This window comes from Ictidomys tridecemlineatus, chromosome 9 (assembly GCF_052094955.1).
Source record: "Ictidomys tridecemlineatus isolate mIctTri1 chromosome 9, mIctTri1.hap1, whole genome shotgun sequence".
Taxonomy (NCBI): Eukaryota; Metazoa; Chordata; class Mammalia; order Rodentia; family Sciuridae; genus Ictidomys; species Ictidomys tridecemlineatus.
The window spans coordinates 31,043,544-31,063,379 of record NC_135485.1 but is presented as its reverse complement, the minus strand read 5'-3'; the positions used below and the strand labels follow the sequence as shown (position 1 = coordinate 31,063,379).

Sequence of the window (19,836 nt, the reverse complement as noted above, 5' to 3'; positions counted from 1 at the left end):
GGTTGAAGTGCTAATTCTCATCTTTTTCCTGCTCTTGGTGAAAAAGCTTCTAGACGTTTATCATTGAGTATATTACCTGTAAGTGTTTACCATCTGGCTTTATTCTTTTGAGGTAGTTTCCTTCTATTACTACTGTGTTGAGCATTTTTATTGAGAAAAGATTTTGATTTATATAAAATACTTTTTTTATGTATCAGTTGAGATGATAATTGGTCTTTTCCTTCTTTCTGTGAATGCAGTATATCACATTGATCAAATTTCATATGTTGGACCATCTTTGCATTTCAGGATGAATTCATTTGGTCACGGTATATAATTCTTCTAATTGTAGTATTTTGTGGAAGGTTTTTTGCAAACAGTATTCATAGAGGATGATGCTCAGTGGTAGAATACTTGCCTAGAATGCACAAGACCCTGAGTTCACTCCCAGCACCCCCGTGTGTTTGTGTGTGTGTGTGTGTGTGTGTATGTGTGTGTGTGTGTGTGTATGTGTGTGTGTGTGTGTTTATTCATAAGACATAATCATGGTAATACGGTTTTCATAGAATAAGTTCGAAAGTGTTTTCTCCTCTTCAGTTTTTTGGAAGAGTTTGAGAAGGATCACCATGAATTCTTTTTCTGAGGTTTGGTAGGATTTACCAGTGAAGCCATCAAGTCTGGGGCCTGTGTTATGAGGGTTCTGATGATTAATCAATCTTCTCATGAGTTGCAGGTCTGTTCAGATTTTCTGTTTATCATGATGCAGCCTTGGGAGGGTGTGTGCTTCTAAGAATGTGTCCTTTTCACCCAGCAAATCCATCTTCGGCCATTCACTTTTGCTCTCATCATCCTTTTTATATCTGTATGAATCAGTGACTACGTCCTTTCTTTCGTTTCTGATTTTAGTTATTTCAGTCTTTTCACTTTGATTTCTCCGTCAGTCTAGCTAAAGTTTTCTTCAATTTTGTCAGTCTCGCCAAAGGACCAGTTCTGTCTTGCTACTTTTCTCTGAGATTGGCTTTAATGATGTTTAAGTTATTTTTTTACCAAAAAAAATGGTGCTATAGATTAGTTTAGCACTGGACTTCTTTGTTTTTGAAGTTTGGCAAGGAAAAAGACTCCTTTGCCTTATGTATGTAGATATATGAAGAATTTAAATAATTAATACTTTAAAATAATGAACATCTCTGCCATTTTTCCCCCTTCCTTGGGCAATGCACGTGTCTTCATGCTCATTGCTGTTTGCCAAATTTGTTGCACTGTTGTGATCAGTCTCTCGCGGATAGTTAACATACTGTATCATAATTTGATTCCCAACCGGGAAGTTCCTTATACTTCCCCCATGCTGAAATTCTGAAAGTTCAAGTGAGATTAATTAATTTTTATTATTATATTACATGAAAAAGCCAATAATATTGATAGAAATTGGTTAATTTGGGGAAGAAAGACTAGAGGACCCATGGATTGAAAATTCCAAATTTCATTTTTATTTTTGTGAATCAAAATGCTTCATCCAGGGTATATTATACCTCTTCCCACCCTACTCTATCATGTGAAATTTTTTACATTACTGTAATTCATTGAGTGTCCTTCTCTGTGATTATGAGCCACAGGCAGTTTTAGTGTGATTTTCCAGGAAGTGCCACTCTAAACTGTTCAATTCATGACTTCTAACATACAGAAGTTGAGAATCCATTCAGGCCACTTGACTTTAATTTCTCCTCCTCCTCCTCCCTATTCTTCCTCCATGAGAATTTTCTAGGTATATTTTATTTAAAAAAAAAACTTAATTGACAAGGAATGGTTATTATTTGTTCAAGGTGTACAACATGAGGATTTGGTACACATGTGCATTGTGTACTTATTACACATCTGGAATGCTTTGTGAACTGGATCTCATCTTTATGCAGAGGCTGTGTTCATCTTCTGATTTTAGTGTATGTGCTGTCAGAGAAGTACTTTCATTTCTTTTTGATAATCTATTTACACAGTCCTTTTGAACCCAGTACATTGTATCTCAGAGACGTGATGAAGATCTGCCCTCCGGGTTCTATGTCCTTGTTTCTTCCATTGTCTTAAATCCTTGCCTTGCGTTTCTAGTTTTTAATCAAGCCATTTATTTCTTTTAAGAGATTTCTAGCAAATTTCCCATAGATTTATTAGTCTGTTGTTATCTAATCACTACTAGTGCTCATTCTTATTTTATGAGCATATTTCTTATGTGACTGGCTGCTTTATATGTATTTCATTTCATTGATTCTAAGATACATATGTTTTTACATTTTAACATCTTTGAAATCTGATATATCTTAGAATTGTTGACCCTTTACAGCTTTTGGCAGCATTGATTTTATTCTTAGTACATAAAATAGTGGTGCATCTTTTGGTTAAGAGCAGCTAGCTTTGATGAAACAATTACTTTGAGCCTCGTAGTAATGACTATTAGAATGACTATTCATATTACTTTTACAAGGAAGCCTTTCCAACCTCTTCTTCAAGTCTAAGCCTGAGTTCTGTGAGGTTTTTGATCAGTCTTCCAGAGTACTATATGTCCTGTTTCTCCAACATAATAAGCCCCCGTGACTGTTAATTATGTCTCAAAGCTCTTTCCTGGTCCACACGTACTGCATCAGCTGTGTCTGTAGTAAGTATTGGAGTATTGGTGACCATTTGAATTGTCTTGGTTCCTCCTATTTCAAATGAATAATACCAATTTACCATTTTATCCTTTCCATGGAACTTTATTGACTGGTGGTCCATATTCATGATGTTGGTGAAATTTGTGCCATTTTAATGATATTTTAACATATTCATTTAGTTTTTAAAAACTTCAGTTTAAGAATTCTTGTAATATAAGATTCTTGTAATACAAGTTTTAAATTCTGCTAGTTATGATGGTTGTATATAGAACTTCTCACTGAACAAATGAAACCCCTCTAAATTTTGAAAGGACCTCTGAAGTCTTCATAGAGGGGGAAAATTTTTTAAAATTCTACATAACTAAGTATTAATTCATGCTGTATCTGTTTTAGAACTCGCCATTTATAATTCCACCATGAGAGGTTATTAGCTAGCTATGAATTTGGCTCATTTATACTTGTGCATATTGAAAAATGACTTTTATTTTTAAAATTCTCCAAAAGGTGCTGCTGGAAACAACTTTTGAGAATAATTTCCTGGACCCCCCTTCACCCCGCCCCAAACACACTCTTTCTCTTCTTTTCTGAAACCTAGATAGGAGATGTGCCAAATTCTTACCAGAGCTGTGGTTGGATTGTGTGCTCACCCTGGTTTATGCACATTGCTGTCCAGTGGTGATCTCCAAATGAAGCAAGGTGGGGGTGAATCTGGGAGTGACTAAAATAAATTTACCTGAGCTTTTCAAAACACTGTGTGAGCACAGCATAACGTACTTGGATAACGGTGGAATGAGGCTCTTGCTTTAGCAGCCATTACATATTTCAAGGTAACAGACTGCACAGGAGAAGAATGTATAGTAAAGATGTTCTGGCAGTTGATGGAATTTGAAGTAGCATTTATATCACCAACTGAAATATAATCCCCCCCCCCTTGCTGATTTATTGCCTGACTTCTGTGACTGAGGGATTGATCTCTTGGCAAGTCTTCATGACATAAAACCACAGGAAAGGAAATTGAATGCATGCACCAAGTTTTGCATTTATTTCATAAGCACTCTTTATTGGTATGTGTAGTCTTACTGTGTACAACTGACAAAAGGTAGCTGTTCTTTGTCATGAAAGACTTCCTCAGTTTCCAGAGACAATAGGGCATAGAGAGAGACACTTTCTCTGTGTCCTCATTTGTATTAATGTCATCACTGCATTTGACTCTTTTAGGAAGCCCTTTTGGTCCTATGAACAGTTTGTTCTGAGCTATCCTTCTTAACTTCTAGCTTTATCTGCAAATTTGTGTGGTTCACCTGAGACATATGCAGATGAATAGCCCAGGTTCAGCATCCTCAGACCTGGAACTAAATAGGCCATAGTGCCCTGAACTGATGGATGTCGCTTTTCAGCAATATTGATGTTTGTAAGTTGAATATAAATCTTTGGATGCTTTGCTTTGCAATTCATCCTCATGCGAGTTCTTGAACACTAGTTTTCAAACTACCTTATCTTGCAGAAAACTGCCCATAAGTAGAAAGACAAAGAGGATTGTTCTTTCTCACCCACTGACAACAATAGGAATCATGAGCGAGAGTCTCTGGCCAGATGTGAATTGGCAGCTCCAATTCACAAGCTGATTACATTTCCAATGCTTATTGTAGTCAGTGATTTAGAACTTTGAACGTGTGGGTTAGTGGAGGAAAATAATGCAGAGAATACATGAGCTCACCAAAACTTATCTAGTCCATAATGTTACAGGAACATCGTTTTATTTATATTTTAAAACATAGTATTCCTCATGTTTCTCTGAGGAAACATGTTCTTCATTCTGCTTTTCGATCCATAACCATTTCATTCTTTCCTTCAGCACATATCCACCCACCCAACGGTGTCTACCTGTATATCCTGAGCAGTGTATCACTCAGGGTTCTTGGATAAAAAGCAATAGAGCCTGGCTGAGGGAATTAGGCAGAGAAGTCATTATAGAAGCTATTATGTGGGTTCTGGAATTGTCAGAAACTGAGGAAAGAGCAGGAAAAAATAGACTATATACAACCAGATTGATAGCCAAGTCAGTCACAGAATTAGTTGTAGGTAGGGTTGTCCTACCACTAAACACTGGAAATCATGTTCACATTGACCACTCCACTGGGACCAGACACTCAGTACCAACTCTGTCACCTCAGCCTGCTGCCTCTGGGCACCGGATGTTGTTGCCCTTACCCCTATCTGTGATAATCTCCTCCTGCCTCTTTCTGTTCCTAGCTCTAGGTTCAGGGTTGACCAAGACTAGGTCATGTGGCAAGGCCTTAGCTGCAAGAATCTCTGGAAAAATGAACACCTGACCATTTTTGATTTTACGTTGAAAAGTATGCCTCTCATCAAAGCCCACATAGGAGAAATCCCCCCTAATACAGGAAGAAGGTCCACAAGTTGGATATGCCCCATCCTTTTCCCCCTATGTGGGCAAACTCACTGTAAGAAGCTATAGCCAGCTCTGGTAGAAGGGGCAAGTGATGGCAGTGGCTGAGATGTTTATCCATCTGAAGCTGCATCCGAGGCCTCACTGGAACCATGTGACAACAAAAGCTGCCAGTTCTTCCTGATGCACTGGTGTCCAGGGACCCTTTTAACATGTGCAAACTAGAGCTACAGGGTGTGAAGGTTCAGGAATATTTGACCTCTCACAGCATGTTCTTTCAAGTGATAAGGTGAAATACACTAAATTGAATTTTAACAATTTGATTAACTAGGACGATCAGATTAAGATCTATCTGTTTTCCTTGTTTATGGCAGAAAATGAAATTTCACATTATCTGTTTGTCTTGGACGGTTGGGGGTTTATGTGTTTGATTCATCAATTGCTGCCCTATTTTTTTTTTCTTCTGTTCATTCTTTTGTGTGTTTTGAACTGGGGTCTTGTTATGTTGCCCAGTCTGGGCTTGAACCCTGGGGGTCAAGTAATCCTCCTTCCTCTACCTCCTGAGTAGCTGGGGCTCTAGGTATGCACTAACGGCCCAGCTGGTTTCCCTATTTTAGAAAATCATTTTTAATTGTAATAATTCATAAATGTAGCTTGCAAATTCCTGTCCCACTTGTTTTTACCTTGCCATTTTCCACTTCCCAGAAGCAGCTATTTTCAATTCTTTTAGCTGTTCTTCTGGTATTTACTTCCATATGTAAATAAATATGTTTATATTGCTATTCCTTGAATTTATTTATTTTTTTTCAAATTTAGGCATCAAGCATTGAATTTCTCCTATGTGGGTTTTGATGAGAGGTATACTTTTAAGGAAAACATGTTTATCTCTTCTTCTCCCTCCCTTAAATACATTCCGACTCTTTAAGACAGTTTGTTTTCACTGTTATTTTTCACAGTTCAGCTATGCCGTGTACCATGGTCTTATTTATCTTTTTCTTACATAGCACAATGATTTTTTTTTTTGCTTAATATTCTATTTATAGACTGCTTATTCATCCACCTATTCTCACATAAGATCAGACGCGGTGGCTTGTTCTGCTGTGGATGTGAGGGAGTGTGTGTGTGACATTAGTCCTGGAGCTGCCAGCTTGCCTGCTTCCTTTTGGACTGTTTACTCTTGAGACCTTATGCTCAGCTGTTGGCCTGGAATTATCCCTCCCCCTCCTGTTGGGCATTCTTGATTGACCTGTTTATTCGATGGCATGCCTTGATTCTGACTGTCTTTGGGGAAGGTGGGAGGCACATTGCCCAGTTGCTTCTTTACAAAGAATGTGCATACTGTAACTCTTGGAGATCTGGCCTGTATGAAAGTATCTTTTAGCTCCCTTTATATATGATTAATGCTGAATTTAAAGTTGCTCTTTATTTTCTCAGAGAGCTTTAGAGCCTTCTACTTTCTTCTGCTTCCAATTTTGTTTTTGAACTGTTAAGTATTGTTCTGTTTGTGTGTGCCTTGGATGTGCCTGGTTTTGTTGTTGTTGTGTTTAGTGTTTTTGTTTTTAATGCTCCAGTGTTCTGAGGCTTCATCATAATATTTTTTGGCATGTGATTTTTTTTCCCCTTAATTGTATTATTATTATTTTTGGTGGGAGTGGCATTTTTCTTCCTACCGTTTTCTTTCTTTTCTTTTCTGAAACTCCCGTCTATGGGATGTGGAACTTCTGAATTTTTTTCCTCCAATTTATTTATTATTAAATATTCTCTCTATCTTTTTGTTTCATTTGCGGGGAACACGTACCTCTTTAAACCCTTCTAGTACATTTTTAATTTTTAAAAATTTTCCATGGTCATAATAATATTAATTTCTAAGAGCTTTGTTCTATTCTCAAACATTTCTATTTTACAGCCTCATATTCATTCTTGCTTCATAAGATACAGGATCTTTTACCTTCTCAGGGTCATTAATCATGGTTTTCTCCTGTGTCGATTCTGTTTGCTACTCAAGCTCCTGTCTGTCACTTTAGATCCTGTCACATGTATCGTGATCATAATTATGTCCTTGTTATGTATGTGGCCTGTCAGCTGGTGTTCTTGGCATGGGATGGCCACAACTTGTCAGAAGTCCCCTTGCCCCCAGTTATGATAACTGTAGGTCTCTTCTTGGGCTGGGTAGTTTCTCCAGGAAAGACTTCCAGTCTCCTGGCTGAGCTAGGCTGTGTGACCCCATCAAGGGCAGGGCCCTGGAGCTCTCCACTCAGTGCAGACCTTCCTGCTATCCTCTTTCTCAGTTGGCACCACCTCTCAACCACTGCTCCGTAGCCTCCCCACTTCCAGATCCTTCCCGATTTGACCTTCGCTGAGAAGAGACCTGTGTCTCCTGCTGCAGTGGACAAGGGCACTTAGCAAGCCTCCTGGCTAAGAAAGGGTATGGAGATTTACTCCCAAAGACTCCTTGCAGGCAGTCCCCCTGCTTTCAATGTCACCTCCACCTGTCCCCACCTTACAACCTGCACTTTGGCTGTACTGTGCTGTGACTGGACTTGCCTGAGGTTCTGCACCCCATCTTGGCTGACGACTTCCTGATACTTCAGTCTTTAGACATTTAAGCTCTCTGTGTCCCTGCTTTGAAAATCCATGCATCAAAGCCCCATCTGCTCTCCATTTTCTAAAAAAAAAAATATATATATATATATGTATATATATGTGTGTGTGTGTGTGTGTGTGTGTGTGTATATATATATTTTTCTATTAATTTTGTTTCCTTCCTTCCTTTGGTGCTTCTGAATTTATCATTGACCTTTACTTTGTGTCATTTAGTGGAGTTTTAGGAGGGAATGGAGTTATTGAAGCTTGTGATGATCATCTGTCACATGTAACTAAAAATCAAATCCATTTTTGAGGTTTACTTCCATTTGGATACATGGTTGTCTGGTCCATGGAAGAGGAGTTAATTTGTTTCCTCTCTTTTCACTTTTATTCAGAGACTGTTATTCTCATTGTCAGAATAAACCAAAACCAAGTGAGTGTTGTTATGATTTCTTAGTTTGAATGCATTTTAGGAAAGAGGGTCCTTATTTAACTCTGTGAATTCCTAGTCTGAGGTCAAACCCAGGCACAAGCGTAACACCATACTTCCAACGCTATAAGGGTATGGCCTCCATTCCCTGAGGGTTTCCACAGCAATAATTCTGTTTGTGTACGTCTTTCTTAAATTTCTTTTTTCTAATATTTATTTTTTAGTTGTAGTTGGACATGATACCTTTATTTATTTATTTTTATGTGGTGCTGAGGATCGAACCCAGGGCCTCGCACGTGCTAGGTGAGCGCTCCACCATTGAGCTACTACCCCAGCCCTTTCTTAAATTTCTTAATAGTTTGACTGGAGTTGTTTCTAGACTGGAAAAATAAACTGTTTTCTAAGAACTACTCTGTCCAGTTGTCCTCAGCTCTGCAGGGAACGGAGCTCTCATTAGACTATGGAGGAATGTTGGATGGCAGCATCCTTCCCCATTTCCTATGATAAAATTATTCTTGCAAAAAAATTCAGGTTCTATAATATGCCAAAGGCTTACATCACTGACTGTGTAAACACCGCAGCAGAATCAGGGCCAAACTCCATCTCTCCTCCAAATATTTTCCATGAATTTCATTACAGCTCTAATTTTAAGAATAGCAATTGATTTTTTGATATTGTTATATCATTATTAAAATGTTTCAAGGATTATTGGAAAGTTAACCTTGGCCCTTATTCAACCATTGTAAAAGGGCAACCAGTGCAAATCTTAGAGGTTTTTGCATCCTGAAATATTTCAATGAAGATAAGGGGATCCGATCTGATTCCTAACCTAGAGTTTACAGAATTCTTTCTTGAAAAAATTACCTTCACATGGTATATTAATATATTTTTTAAAATTTCAGATGCCTTGTGTTTTTTGTTGATAAATGAGAGCAGGAGTCTGGAAGTTCTGGGAGGGAGCATGGCTGTGTGGGGATCTTGTTGTCATCCTGATTAGACCCAGGACTCTTGCTGTGTGCTGAGGCTAACTAGAGGTGTCACTGCCTCTGAGCAACAGGAAGGAAGGACTTCTGTCCTTAAAACCAAAAATAGATGCTCTTTCTCATTACCATAGCTCAAATGATCATCTTCTTTAATGAGATGGGCACATCCCTTGTGGTGTTCACAGATTTAATGATCAGATTACTTAATGCAGAGCTTGGGGGGAAATGGCCCCGGTGAGACAGATGATGGGAATTTTACTGGAACCTAAAACAACAACTTTATTTCCCCTTTCTTTCTGCAACTTTTTTCTAATTTCTTTTATTTGCCATTTTTTTTAATCTTTGATGATTCTTAAAGGGATTTATCTGTCTTATTTTGAGCTGTTTTGGTGGATTTATACATTTCTTACCATAATTTAGCTTCAAAAGATTATTAGTAGAGAAAATAATTATTTCCATGAAGAATCAAATCTGTCATAATTTAGGTGTACTGAAATTAGTCTAACTTGCTTTAGATAACTCTGAAGAATTGCATGTTCTATTTCATGCTGCTTGCCTGATTTTAGAAAGTTTCTAAATTGCTTCTTTGCTAATTATAGAAAACTGTGTTTCTGAAAGTGAAGCAAGAGAAAATAGAGAAGAAAATAGATGTAATTTGAAGGAAATAAAGTAATGTTATGTTACATATCTGATATTTAATGGTTGTAAACCATTAAATATCAGATATGTAAGTTACTGTTATTGCAAGGGTTACATTTTAAAGGGAAAAAAAATAGATTCACAATGATCCTATAAGGGAAAATAGAAAAAGAAAAAATCCTAATGGGGAATTTTGCAGTCTATTTTTTTTTCATCTGGAAATGCAGTAGTACTTAAACTTCCTATTTGAGCAGTTATAGACATAATATTTATTAGCCAAAAGCAATGTTCTTTCAAGGATAATTTGGAAAGAGAATCCTACGTAGGGTGGTGGTAGTCATAAAGAAACCACTAGGCCCTCAACCTTCCCGACTCTGAAGACCTGTGTCCTGGAGTTATACACCATTTCCCTTCAAGGCTTAGTTCAGGTTTGTCTGTCTGTGGAGCCTTTCATTTTGCTCTCATTCATCCCTTTGCAAGGTAGGTATCATGCACTGGCAAAGCCCTCCCCCTCCAGGTTTTGACTTTGGTTCACATTTCCATAGACGGTTCAGAGCAACTGGTTGTGTTTCTGGAGTCTCTCCCTATTATATTTCAGTGTAAATAACAGGGGTCACTTACAGATAACGCCCCCAGGGCATGGTTTCAGCTTGGCTGTCTTTGGGCTAAGTGACTTCAGATGAGTGCCACTTAAGCAATGCTATTTGAATTCTTGAAGAACCAAGAAATAAACAAAAAAGCTTCTCAGAAGCCCAAGTGTGTAATCAGAGTCTGTGCCCCATGCCCTTCAGATCTTATCTGCAACTTGGAATTTTAAGTTTAGTTCTCTTAGGTTTCATGATTTTATTTGGCTTCCAAAATCTTAGCTGACTTTAATGGAAAAGTTGCAGAGACCGAGATGTGAGTGTTTAGGCCAGGGAGAGGAGACAACCAAACCGTGAAAGGCAGATGGGGAGGGTGCCCTGAGGCCCAGCAGCCATTGGCCTTTGAGTGGAGGCACAGACACCCCTGAGTCCCAGAAGGTTCTGTGGTCAGCCACTTTGCCACTGACTTTCAATAAGCAGGTTAAGCCCGTTACCAGCAGCACACACTTAAAGCCGACTGCCCAGTCTGAGCCTCGACGTCCTTTTGTTCATCTTCCACTCAGATCCTGCCTGTGCTTGGCTACAGGTCTTGACTCTGGACCCAGATCTACAACTTGGATTCACCTTTGCTTCTCCAAGTGTGTTCTGTGCTTTCCTCAGGGTCTGAGCTCCAGCAGTGTCTTCCTTTTGATTCTTGATGTGTGCTCTGTGGCTTTTTGGTAGGAACTTTATATTCAGTCCTCTCTCTCGTGTTAATACCCAGCTCCTACCTAATCATCTCTGGTGGTTGACTTTAAACCCGTTTACTATTTACATGGGTGGTTCTTCAGCTATTATGAAAATCTTGATCATACTCAATGTTTTATTCTTTAAGACTGCCCCCCTCCTCTTTTGGGGGGAGGGGGCGGTCAGTGCCTGGAATTGAACCCAGGGCCTCACACATGCTAGGCAAGTGCTATACCACTGAGCTACATTGCCCACCCTTTTTGTCTTTATTAGTTGCCTAGGTTGGCATCAAACGTGTGATCCTCCTGCCTCAGCCTCCTGAATAGTTGGGATGACAGGTGTCTTCCACTGTTCCCAGTTCTCCTTGAGATTTCTAAAAAGCAGAAATTAATACTGTTTTATAAAGAAGAGAATATTGTAATTTAATGAATTACAGAATATATTATTTTTGAAGAGCATAAGCAACCACAGCTACCTTACAGCACCTTTAATATGAAAAAATGTTGCCTTAAGCAAAGTCATTTTTAGAAATTTTGTTTACAGATTTATGTTTTGGTTTATAACTCCAAATACTTAAGCAGAGACATTACAATATCTTAAAATAGTTAGATGAGAGTAATAGAACTAGTGGCTGCTGACAAGAACTGTTTGTTTTGGAGAGAATTCTTGGCATTTTTGCCCTGCGTCAGCATAATAAGAATTTGTAGGAAAGAAGGAAAGCACTAATGTATTTGTTGAGGATTAATGACCTTGTAGAGGATTAGTGGGGGTGAATATATTATGGATGGTACCATAAATATAGTAGTTAAAAAGCTGCACACTAAACACTTTGTGGACTGGCAAATGTATTCCCTTTCTTTCCTTGATGACTTGCGTTTAAGTGAACATGTATTGTTTATCTTGATCTCTTTACATTCTCAAGAACACAAAGAGGAATGATAGTCCCCCAAATTTGTTTTGTTCTCAAGATACTGCTGATGAGATGGATGGAATCAAATTCCATGTTTTCAGGATCAAATTACTTTTTAACAGCTCAGAAGAAAAGTCACATAGTACATACTCCTAAAAAAAAAAAAAATCACTCTCATTTTTAGATACTATCATTGAACTTATTTCCCGACAAATAGTATAATGTACTGCTGTGTAATATAGAAAATGTGCAGTTTGCTCCGTGATGTCTCAGGGCTCCTGTATTAAAAGAAATATAGTGGCGGGTGACAGAAATGTACATATTGGGACAAAGACGTGGACCTGAAACCAAGGTGAGTTTTTGGGGCAGCGAAGCCTGATGTTCATCTTGTTGCTCCCGTGGGTTGAACCTAAGCAGGCTGCCTTGTGCGTGAGCATGAGGAGAAGCACCATGCTGCTAGGCCAGCGAGGCTCACAAAGGTGGCAGATGGGGCAAAGTTTTCATGAGCTCCCAAATGTTGGCACCTACCAGTTTCCCCATTTAATGGGCCTCCTGGTTTTCCTAATTTCTGAAACCTCCAACTTATGAATTCATGAAGATTTTCTTCTGTGAAAAATAAATGCAGCTGAATGTGATTTACAGCTTTGCTTTGAGTCAGGGTAGGACAGGAAGATACCTCTGTAGTCACCATTTAATTGGCCTTCTTACCTCTTAGTTGTGAAAATTCTTTACTCTGTACTGGTTTATTGATCGAGTCCACACTTATTGACTGCTTACTATAGCCCATGCCCCCAGGGAGACAAAGATGAATGGCCCAGTTTGTTGACATCTGAGGCCTTTGGAACCATCTCTATCCTGGCTGACTTCAATGAAAATTCCAAAGATGGCCTAGATCTCACTCACTAACAGAGACAAACCGTGAGGCAGCCCAAGGGTTTTTGAGATCACAAAGGCTGCCCGGAGGACATAAAAGCTGCTTTTCAAGATGTTTTCCCCTGCATTCGGTTTCTGAGGAACTATGCTCCTTTTGCCATTATTGGGATATCTTCCAAGACCTAAGTCAGTGCACCCTATTTCTGGATTCACCAAAACCCCAGGAGGAAAAGTATGGAGGAGCCTGAAGTGGGAAGGTCTGGCTGCAGTCTTAGGAGGCACTTTGCTAGGTCATCCAGGGGCAGGGGCTGCTGCAGGCTCCACTCTGCCCTCCTCCTCGCCTTAGCTTGCTGGTGTCTGCCTCCCTCTCTTGTTCATTAGGTCCGCCATGCTAGGAGGGAATCTGTGAATTGGCAAATCTCTAGGAGGCTTTATAGGATGGTGGTAATGGTTTTGCTTAATGAAAGTATATGCAGACCTTTGGAAAGTTTGCACCTGAGACCTGAGATCATTTGGGGACAAGCCTGCTTCCAATCTTGTGTTTATATACTTTTTTTTTTTCTTTTTGATACTCTGATGTGAGTGTTTACCCTAAAATGACCTTTTCCACTTCATATATACTGGTATGTGTTTGTTGACCTTAAAGCAGGATTGGACTGCTTTGATTTTTTTTTTTTTTTTTTTGGCAGCGGAGGGGTAGCATGCCAGAGACTAAGAATTAAGATCTATATCCTCAAAGTATTTGCTTGTCACCCCGAAAGAGCCTTGCCGTCTCTTTTCAAGAATGTTGATGTCATTTGGTTTATTGCCACCGGCTCCCCAGGACTATTAATTGTGCACTGACTATAACTAGATCTCATCTTTGTGCTCCTTGTCACACCACAGGGTTGGGGATTCTCCTCCTTCTCCAAGGTCAGCCCCTTGGTCTGTACTCCGGACCTTTCTCTGTGCCTCTTGAGATCTGATTAATCCTTCCCTCCTCCCTCTGGTACTCGCCTCTGCCTTGCCCTCCCGAGTCCCTCAGTCCAAGGGAATGTCCTTCTCTGAGCACTTAAGCTCTTGGGAGCCATCCATCTCCTTACCCTGCTCTGTCAGTCTGATCTTTCTGCCTCCTCCACCACTTCACTGAAATGGTCCTCCATCAAGGTGACCTACCGGTGATTTCTTAAATGTCAAATCCAATGCTGTATTTTTCATTTTTTATCTTTCTCACCTCTTTGTCCCTCATGGTACCTCTCTGCCATTCTTGGTTTTCTTCAAAAGGTCTTTTCCTGCTGCCTGTTCTGTCATCGTGTTCTCTAGGGCTCTGCTTATGCCAATCCTGTAACCTTCTCACCCAGCTGTGTTCCTCCAGGGACACTCCCTGCTGATGGGGTCTGTGCTGCTTTCTGGGTGAGAACCCCTTATGTGCCTTTATATTTTGCTCAGATTTCTTCCTCACCTTTTCACCCAAGAATATCTGGATATGGGATGGGATTGTGTCTCCGTGGTACAGCCCTTGCCTAGAATGTGTGAGGCACTGGGTTTCACCTTCAGCACCACATAACAATAAAAAGAATAAAGGTTTTGTGTCCATCTACAACAACACAAACCCCTCCCCCCAAAAAAATATCAGGGTACACTCTGCCTGACTCTTCTACACTCTAATATCTAATGCCTCAAACTAAACTTTTGTTTTCCTTATTCCTTCTGTATCCTCTACCTCAGTTGTCACTACCATCCATCTACATGAGTAGTCCGTCCGCCATGTTGTTCTGCTTTTAGCTTCTGGGTGTTTCCAAGTACTAATTCTTCTTTCGCATTACCCGCCTCCTTCTACTGCCCCATCTCCACCCTGCTGTCTGACGATTGTAACAACCAAAGGGCCCCACCGCACAGCTGCCCTCCTCTGGCCCCTGCAGATCCATCCAGGGCAAGGACTGCTTCTGAAACAGACTAACCCATCCGTGGTTGTCTACAACCAGGATAAAGTCAGCCCCTGCCCCCTGCCCTGCCCCAATAGATGAACAAGGCTGCACTCTGACTCCGGGCTTCCTCCTGACCTCACGCTGCGGCTTCACCTACTCCATGTAGTTTCTAACCTCTGCCTTTTCCATTGTCTCGTCTCCCAGCCTTGGGATGCACAGGTATCCCATTTTCCTGGAAGAATACCTGACCTCTCCATTTCTGCGCTATGTACCCTGGCTTGACACAAATTATCCCATTCATTCAACTGCCCCATGGGACCCAGTTTATGTGTGTCCCTTGGCCCCACTGGGCTTCACTTTCCTTAGAGACAGTGATGGAGGCCTTATTCTTCTTTGTAGCTCAGGTGCTTAGTACAGTGTTTGACATGTAAGGCATGTGTGTTTTTTTTTTTTTAAAACTAAAAATTTGCAATGACAGCAAATCAGTTTGATGTCTATGAAAATGGGCAAAGTGATCTATGCAGAGGCATTACCTTTGGAAGGGGACCATTAAGGGGCCTCTGCTATGCAGAATTTATGAAAACGAATTGAATTGGCACTTGTGTGTGTGCTTTTTTATGTTTATGTTATACTTTTTAAAAAATTTTTTATTCATAGATGGACACAACACCTTTATTTTATCTATTAATTTTTTTATGTGGTTCTGAGGATCAAACCCAGTGCTTCACACGTACTAGGCAGGCGCTCTGTCACTGAGCCACAACCCCAGCCTCATATTTATGTTATAGTTCTATGATAAGTTTTTTTTTTTAAATTAGTTTGCTGTGTAACCTCTCCAATGCAGAAAATCTCCTTCCTTCTTTTTAAGCTTTTAGAGGATTAACAGAATATTAGTGCAGGTATCACAATAAAGAGCCACACTAGTGCTGTCCCTTGACATGAGGAAGAATGAGATGAAGAGGTATCAGGGAAATATGGGTGGGATCACCCAGACTTTTAAAGAGGGCCACTGAGGACCAGCCTTGGCCGAGGGACCTGGGGTGACCTGCCATTCTGTCACACTCCGCGGGCACATACTCATCACCAGCAAGCCCCATGTCTGCCTGTAATGACAGGAGACTTCATCTCACATTGACCATGAATAATTCATAAACATGGCTATGTGGAAATTTGTGGTCATCATTAGCATTTTAATGAAAAAAAATGTGATCATTATCCTAAGTCTCTGTTTTGTTTCTCTCTCTCTCTTTCTCTCTCTCTCTCTCTTTTTTTTTTTTTTTTGTCTTCCCTACCACAGCTAACCAACTCAATATTTCGTGAGTACTTGGAGCAGTTGAGGTCCCTGCTAATGTGCTGACTGTCACTATGGGCAGATGGTACCTGGAGGCTCACTGTCACCCAGGCAGCTCATGTACGTAAGGGCTTGTGTGCTCATTTGTGCATGTGCCCTCTCCCTCCCCCTGCCCTCTCCTCCCCTCCCCTCTCCTCCCCTCTCCTCCCCTCTCCTCCCCTCCCCTCCCCTCCCTTTTTCTCCATTGTAGAATATTGCAGGGTAGGAGCCTGAGCCACTGAAGGTTTATAAGATTTAAATGAGAATATTTAGAAATGAAGGACAATGAATTGCTCTAGGGTAGGTTTTTGATGGTGAGAAATGTTATTTAAATGAGGATTTTCATGATCAAGCGATCCTGTAAAATCAAAAGATCAGCCACCTCCCTTTTCTGTTTCTGTGCGCCCATTCCCATACAGGCTTTTTTTTTTTTAAAGTCTTTTCTTTTTTTCCTCACAACACATGTTAGTGTTTGAAATGATAGTAATGCCATAAATTAGAAACACATCCTAGTAATTGTTTTTATTCCTCTGAAATTAAAAAAGAAAAAAAGAAATTCGTGGATCCAGAGAAAGTGCCCTGGGTCTGCCTCTGTTCTGGGTGTATCCTCTGGAGCGCCTTGGCTATTTCTCCACATTCTCCAAAAGGAGGATGGTAGCGGTTCCCTCTGAGATGACTTTTCTGTGCCTCCGGACACTGGGTTCTTCCAGCAGTCTTTCTGGTGGTTGTGGTTCTTCTGTTTGTCTCTACCCTTAATCAATTTAGGAAAAGGAATTCCTTCCCATCTCCTTCAATCACATAAAGGGTGGTTGTCTCGTTTACTGTTTTTGTTCCTTGGGGCTAGCTGTGTGGATAGTCCTTTGTTTTTCTTGCTTCCTTTTGCAGCTTCTGGAATTCTGGCTTCTCCAGGTGTACGGAGGGCCATTCCCCACAGTGCTTTTGCTCCCATTGTCTTTCTCTGGTTATATCTACTCATGTTCACCTTTCATTCCTATTTCTTTATACAGCTCAGGGTTTCCCTTCATAGAAAAGTCAGAAGCACACTCAAGCACTCACCCAGACAATTGCTTATAAAATGAACCAGATGGAGGGCAAGTACTTACGACAACAGAGCCGGGTTCAGATCAGCTTCCAGCATGAAGGGCCGGCTGTGTTGAGGTTAATTCAACACTAGGCTTTAATCTCTCCAAGGGCATTATTGTTTTACTCTAAAATCAGCCATTTTCTTAGCATTACAGAATTAAGTTCACACCTGCATACTGTACACGAGTGGTGGGTGATCGATGGCCCATGGGCCAGATCCAGCCGGTACCTATTTTTGTAGAAGCTGAACTCATTTTATTTTTATATTTTAAATGGCTACACTGACATAATCTCTGTTTTTTTTTTTTTCCCCTTATGGCCTTTAAGGCCTAAAATGTCTGTGATCCCATTTGGAAAAATTTGCCTACCCTGTTGTAGAGGAAAGCTGGAAGGCTTGTTGCAATGGATTCATGTGACTTGTTAGCATTTGACCTATAGAAATGCTAAATCCGCATGGTTCATTCTAATATACTTTGAAGAAATTCTAATTTCAGAATGGTTAGGATTCTAATATGTGGGCTCTTGGAGTAGAAGAGCTGACTTTTTATCTGGGAAATTCACACATGTGGACATCTTGGGGACTCGCCCGTCCCCTGTTAGCCAAGTATCTTTCCAGAGCTACCTGGAGGGCTCTAAGGTAAGCTGTGCCTTCCAGGAGTTTCAAGGAGCCCTTGTTTCCCACCTGCTTATTTCTTACCAAGAGCTCTCTGGGAGAAAATTGTCCTTTTTTACCTTACTTGGGCCTGACACATCTGGCTGTCCTTGGATTGGAGATGGCTCTGTCACTGCCTGAGGCCTCTGCTGAGGTGGTCACTTGCACCTGCTTTTACCTGGGAAGGGGGCGTGGCTGTGTCTCCCAGGGAGCACGTGTCCTAGTTGCTGGAATGTCATTCCCCAGAACTAGAAGGTGGCCCGGCCCTGCTTGCTTTCAGTGTTGTTCATCCTTAGCCTGATCCATGGCCACCATCATTTATTTTTGTGTGGGTTGTTTTGGATTCTTTCTCTCCCTCCTCTGGACCTCATTTCTCCAGACTGTTCAATAAGATTTGCTCCTTGAGGGCTGGGGATGTGGCTCAAGCGGTAGCGCGCTCGCCTGGCATGCGTGCGGCCCAGGTTTGATCCTCAGCACCACATACCAACAAAGATGTTGTGTCCGCCGAAAACTAAAAAATAAATATTAAAAAATTCTCTCTCTCTCTCTCTCTCTCTCTCTCTCTCTCTCTCTCTCTCTTTAAAAAAAAAAAAAAAAAAAGATTTGCTCCTTGAAACCTGCAGCCATTCGTAGCTGTAGAGGACTTTAACCTCAGCTGCTCTCACATGAGACAAGAAAGCTAGGATGACTCAGGGCCTCTGCGCCAGGCCCATTTCTGAACAGGTCACAGTGTACCCTGAAGAAGGGAAAGTATTTTTGGGGAAAAAAAAAATCTGTAGAGTTATAATTTTACCATCAGTGTGGTCAGAGCCAGGGCTGGCAGTACGCACTGCTGCACTCTGGATTGTTTTTGAGGGTATCAAATTTGAGCGTTGAGTTTCTTTTTGTTTGGGGATCACCATTGCCTTTCAGTGCTGTCTTCTTGCGGGACAAGGTGCTGTTCTTTGAGGAATGTGAAATGGCATCCAGTGAAGCACCAAAATAAGTAAATAGCTGGAGCTGACCTCTCTAGACTCTTTGTACAGATATTTAGGCTAGTGTTAAGGCTGGAGTTTTGAAAGTATTCCAAGAATTGCTAATAAAATTGCATCCTTGTTTGTTTTTGATTGTACTTATTCCTTCCCTTGAGTTATTCCTGCTCTGACCTTGGCTGTCAAGGTCTGGCCTGGTGCAGTAGCCTCCCAATCTCTGGCCTGCAGCCTTTCTGCATACACATTTGGTTTTGCAGAGTTGCCAAATTAATCCAATGAGGAACATCTCTTATCACACCACTCTCCACTGATTTGGGCATCCCCTCTGGTTCAGGGGCTCACTCCGTTTGAGTCCTCCACATTTTCTTTTCCCTTCCCTTTATTATTAATCCCCCTTCTCATGAGTCACAACTGTTATTTTGTTGTTTGCTTTATTACCAGTCAGTCGATGTCCCATGCCAGCCTGTGTTGGCTGCTCTGCCACACACACCCTTGCTTTGGGCTGCTCCCTTTCTAGAATGCAGAGCCATCCTTTTTCAACTGCTAAAGTCCTGTGCTTGGTTTAGGGTGCAGCAGAATTTCCTATCTTCCTAGGGAGCTTTCAATTCTGCCAGCCAGGCAGCACAGGCTCCTGCAGCTCCATTTAAGAGACTTAATCCCCTCCTGAAGCTGTGTCTCAAATTATATTTTGACATGTCTGTGTACTTTGAACTTGGACCCTGAAGTCTTATTTCCCTCCTCTTGTGAGTGAGGACAGCATCTCATCTACACTAGATGCTCAAATATTTGTGGAGTCACCTTGGGCTGAGGGTTGGGACTGGATCATACCTGCCCTTAGGAGGTACCTATAAAGCACTTTCCAGCACACTCCCAGAGCCTGTGTGAGCCCAGACCTCAGGGATTCATCAGGGCACAACCGCGTACAGCATCAGGGGCTGCTCACCCCCAGCTCTCTCTGCCTTTCCCTGCCTCCCACTCAGAGAATGGGTATTTCCTTTCTTTTTACTCTTATGAAATTACTATTCACATCATTTAAACAGCAACAGGCACAGAAGATTGCTTCCTTGGCTTTCCCTCCTTGCTCTCACTGCTGAAAGGCGATGGTCTTGTTTGAGGCACTACCCTGCGGCGCAC

At 41.0% G+C, this 19,836-nt stretch overlaps 1 protein-coding gene across 16 annotated transcripts in view; it reads left to right on the top strand.

Moving 5' to 3' along the window:
- The window catches only part of Apbb2 (amyloid beta precursor protein binding family B member 2), a 388,124-nt gene that overhangs the window by 166,890 nt on the left and 201,398 nt on the right, over positions 1 to 19,836 (top strand). For 12 of the 16 annotated variants that reach the window (XM_078021224.1, XM_078021225.1, XM_040292516.2 and 9 more), the window contains one exon: positions 15,964 to 16,077. The exons of the other annotated variants lie outside the window; for them this stretch is intronic. In XM_078021224.1, the coding sequence (XP_077877350.1) occupies positions 16,032 to 16,077 (46 nt within the window). In that variant the 5' untranslated portion in view covers positions 15,964 to 16,031. The remainder of the gene's footprint in view (positions 1 to 15,963; positions 16,078 to 19,836) is intronic. 16 annotated transcript variants of the gene reach the window in all.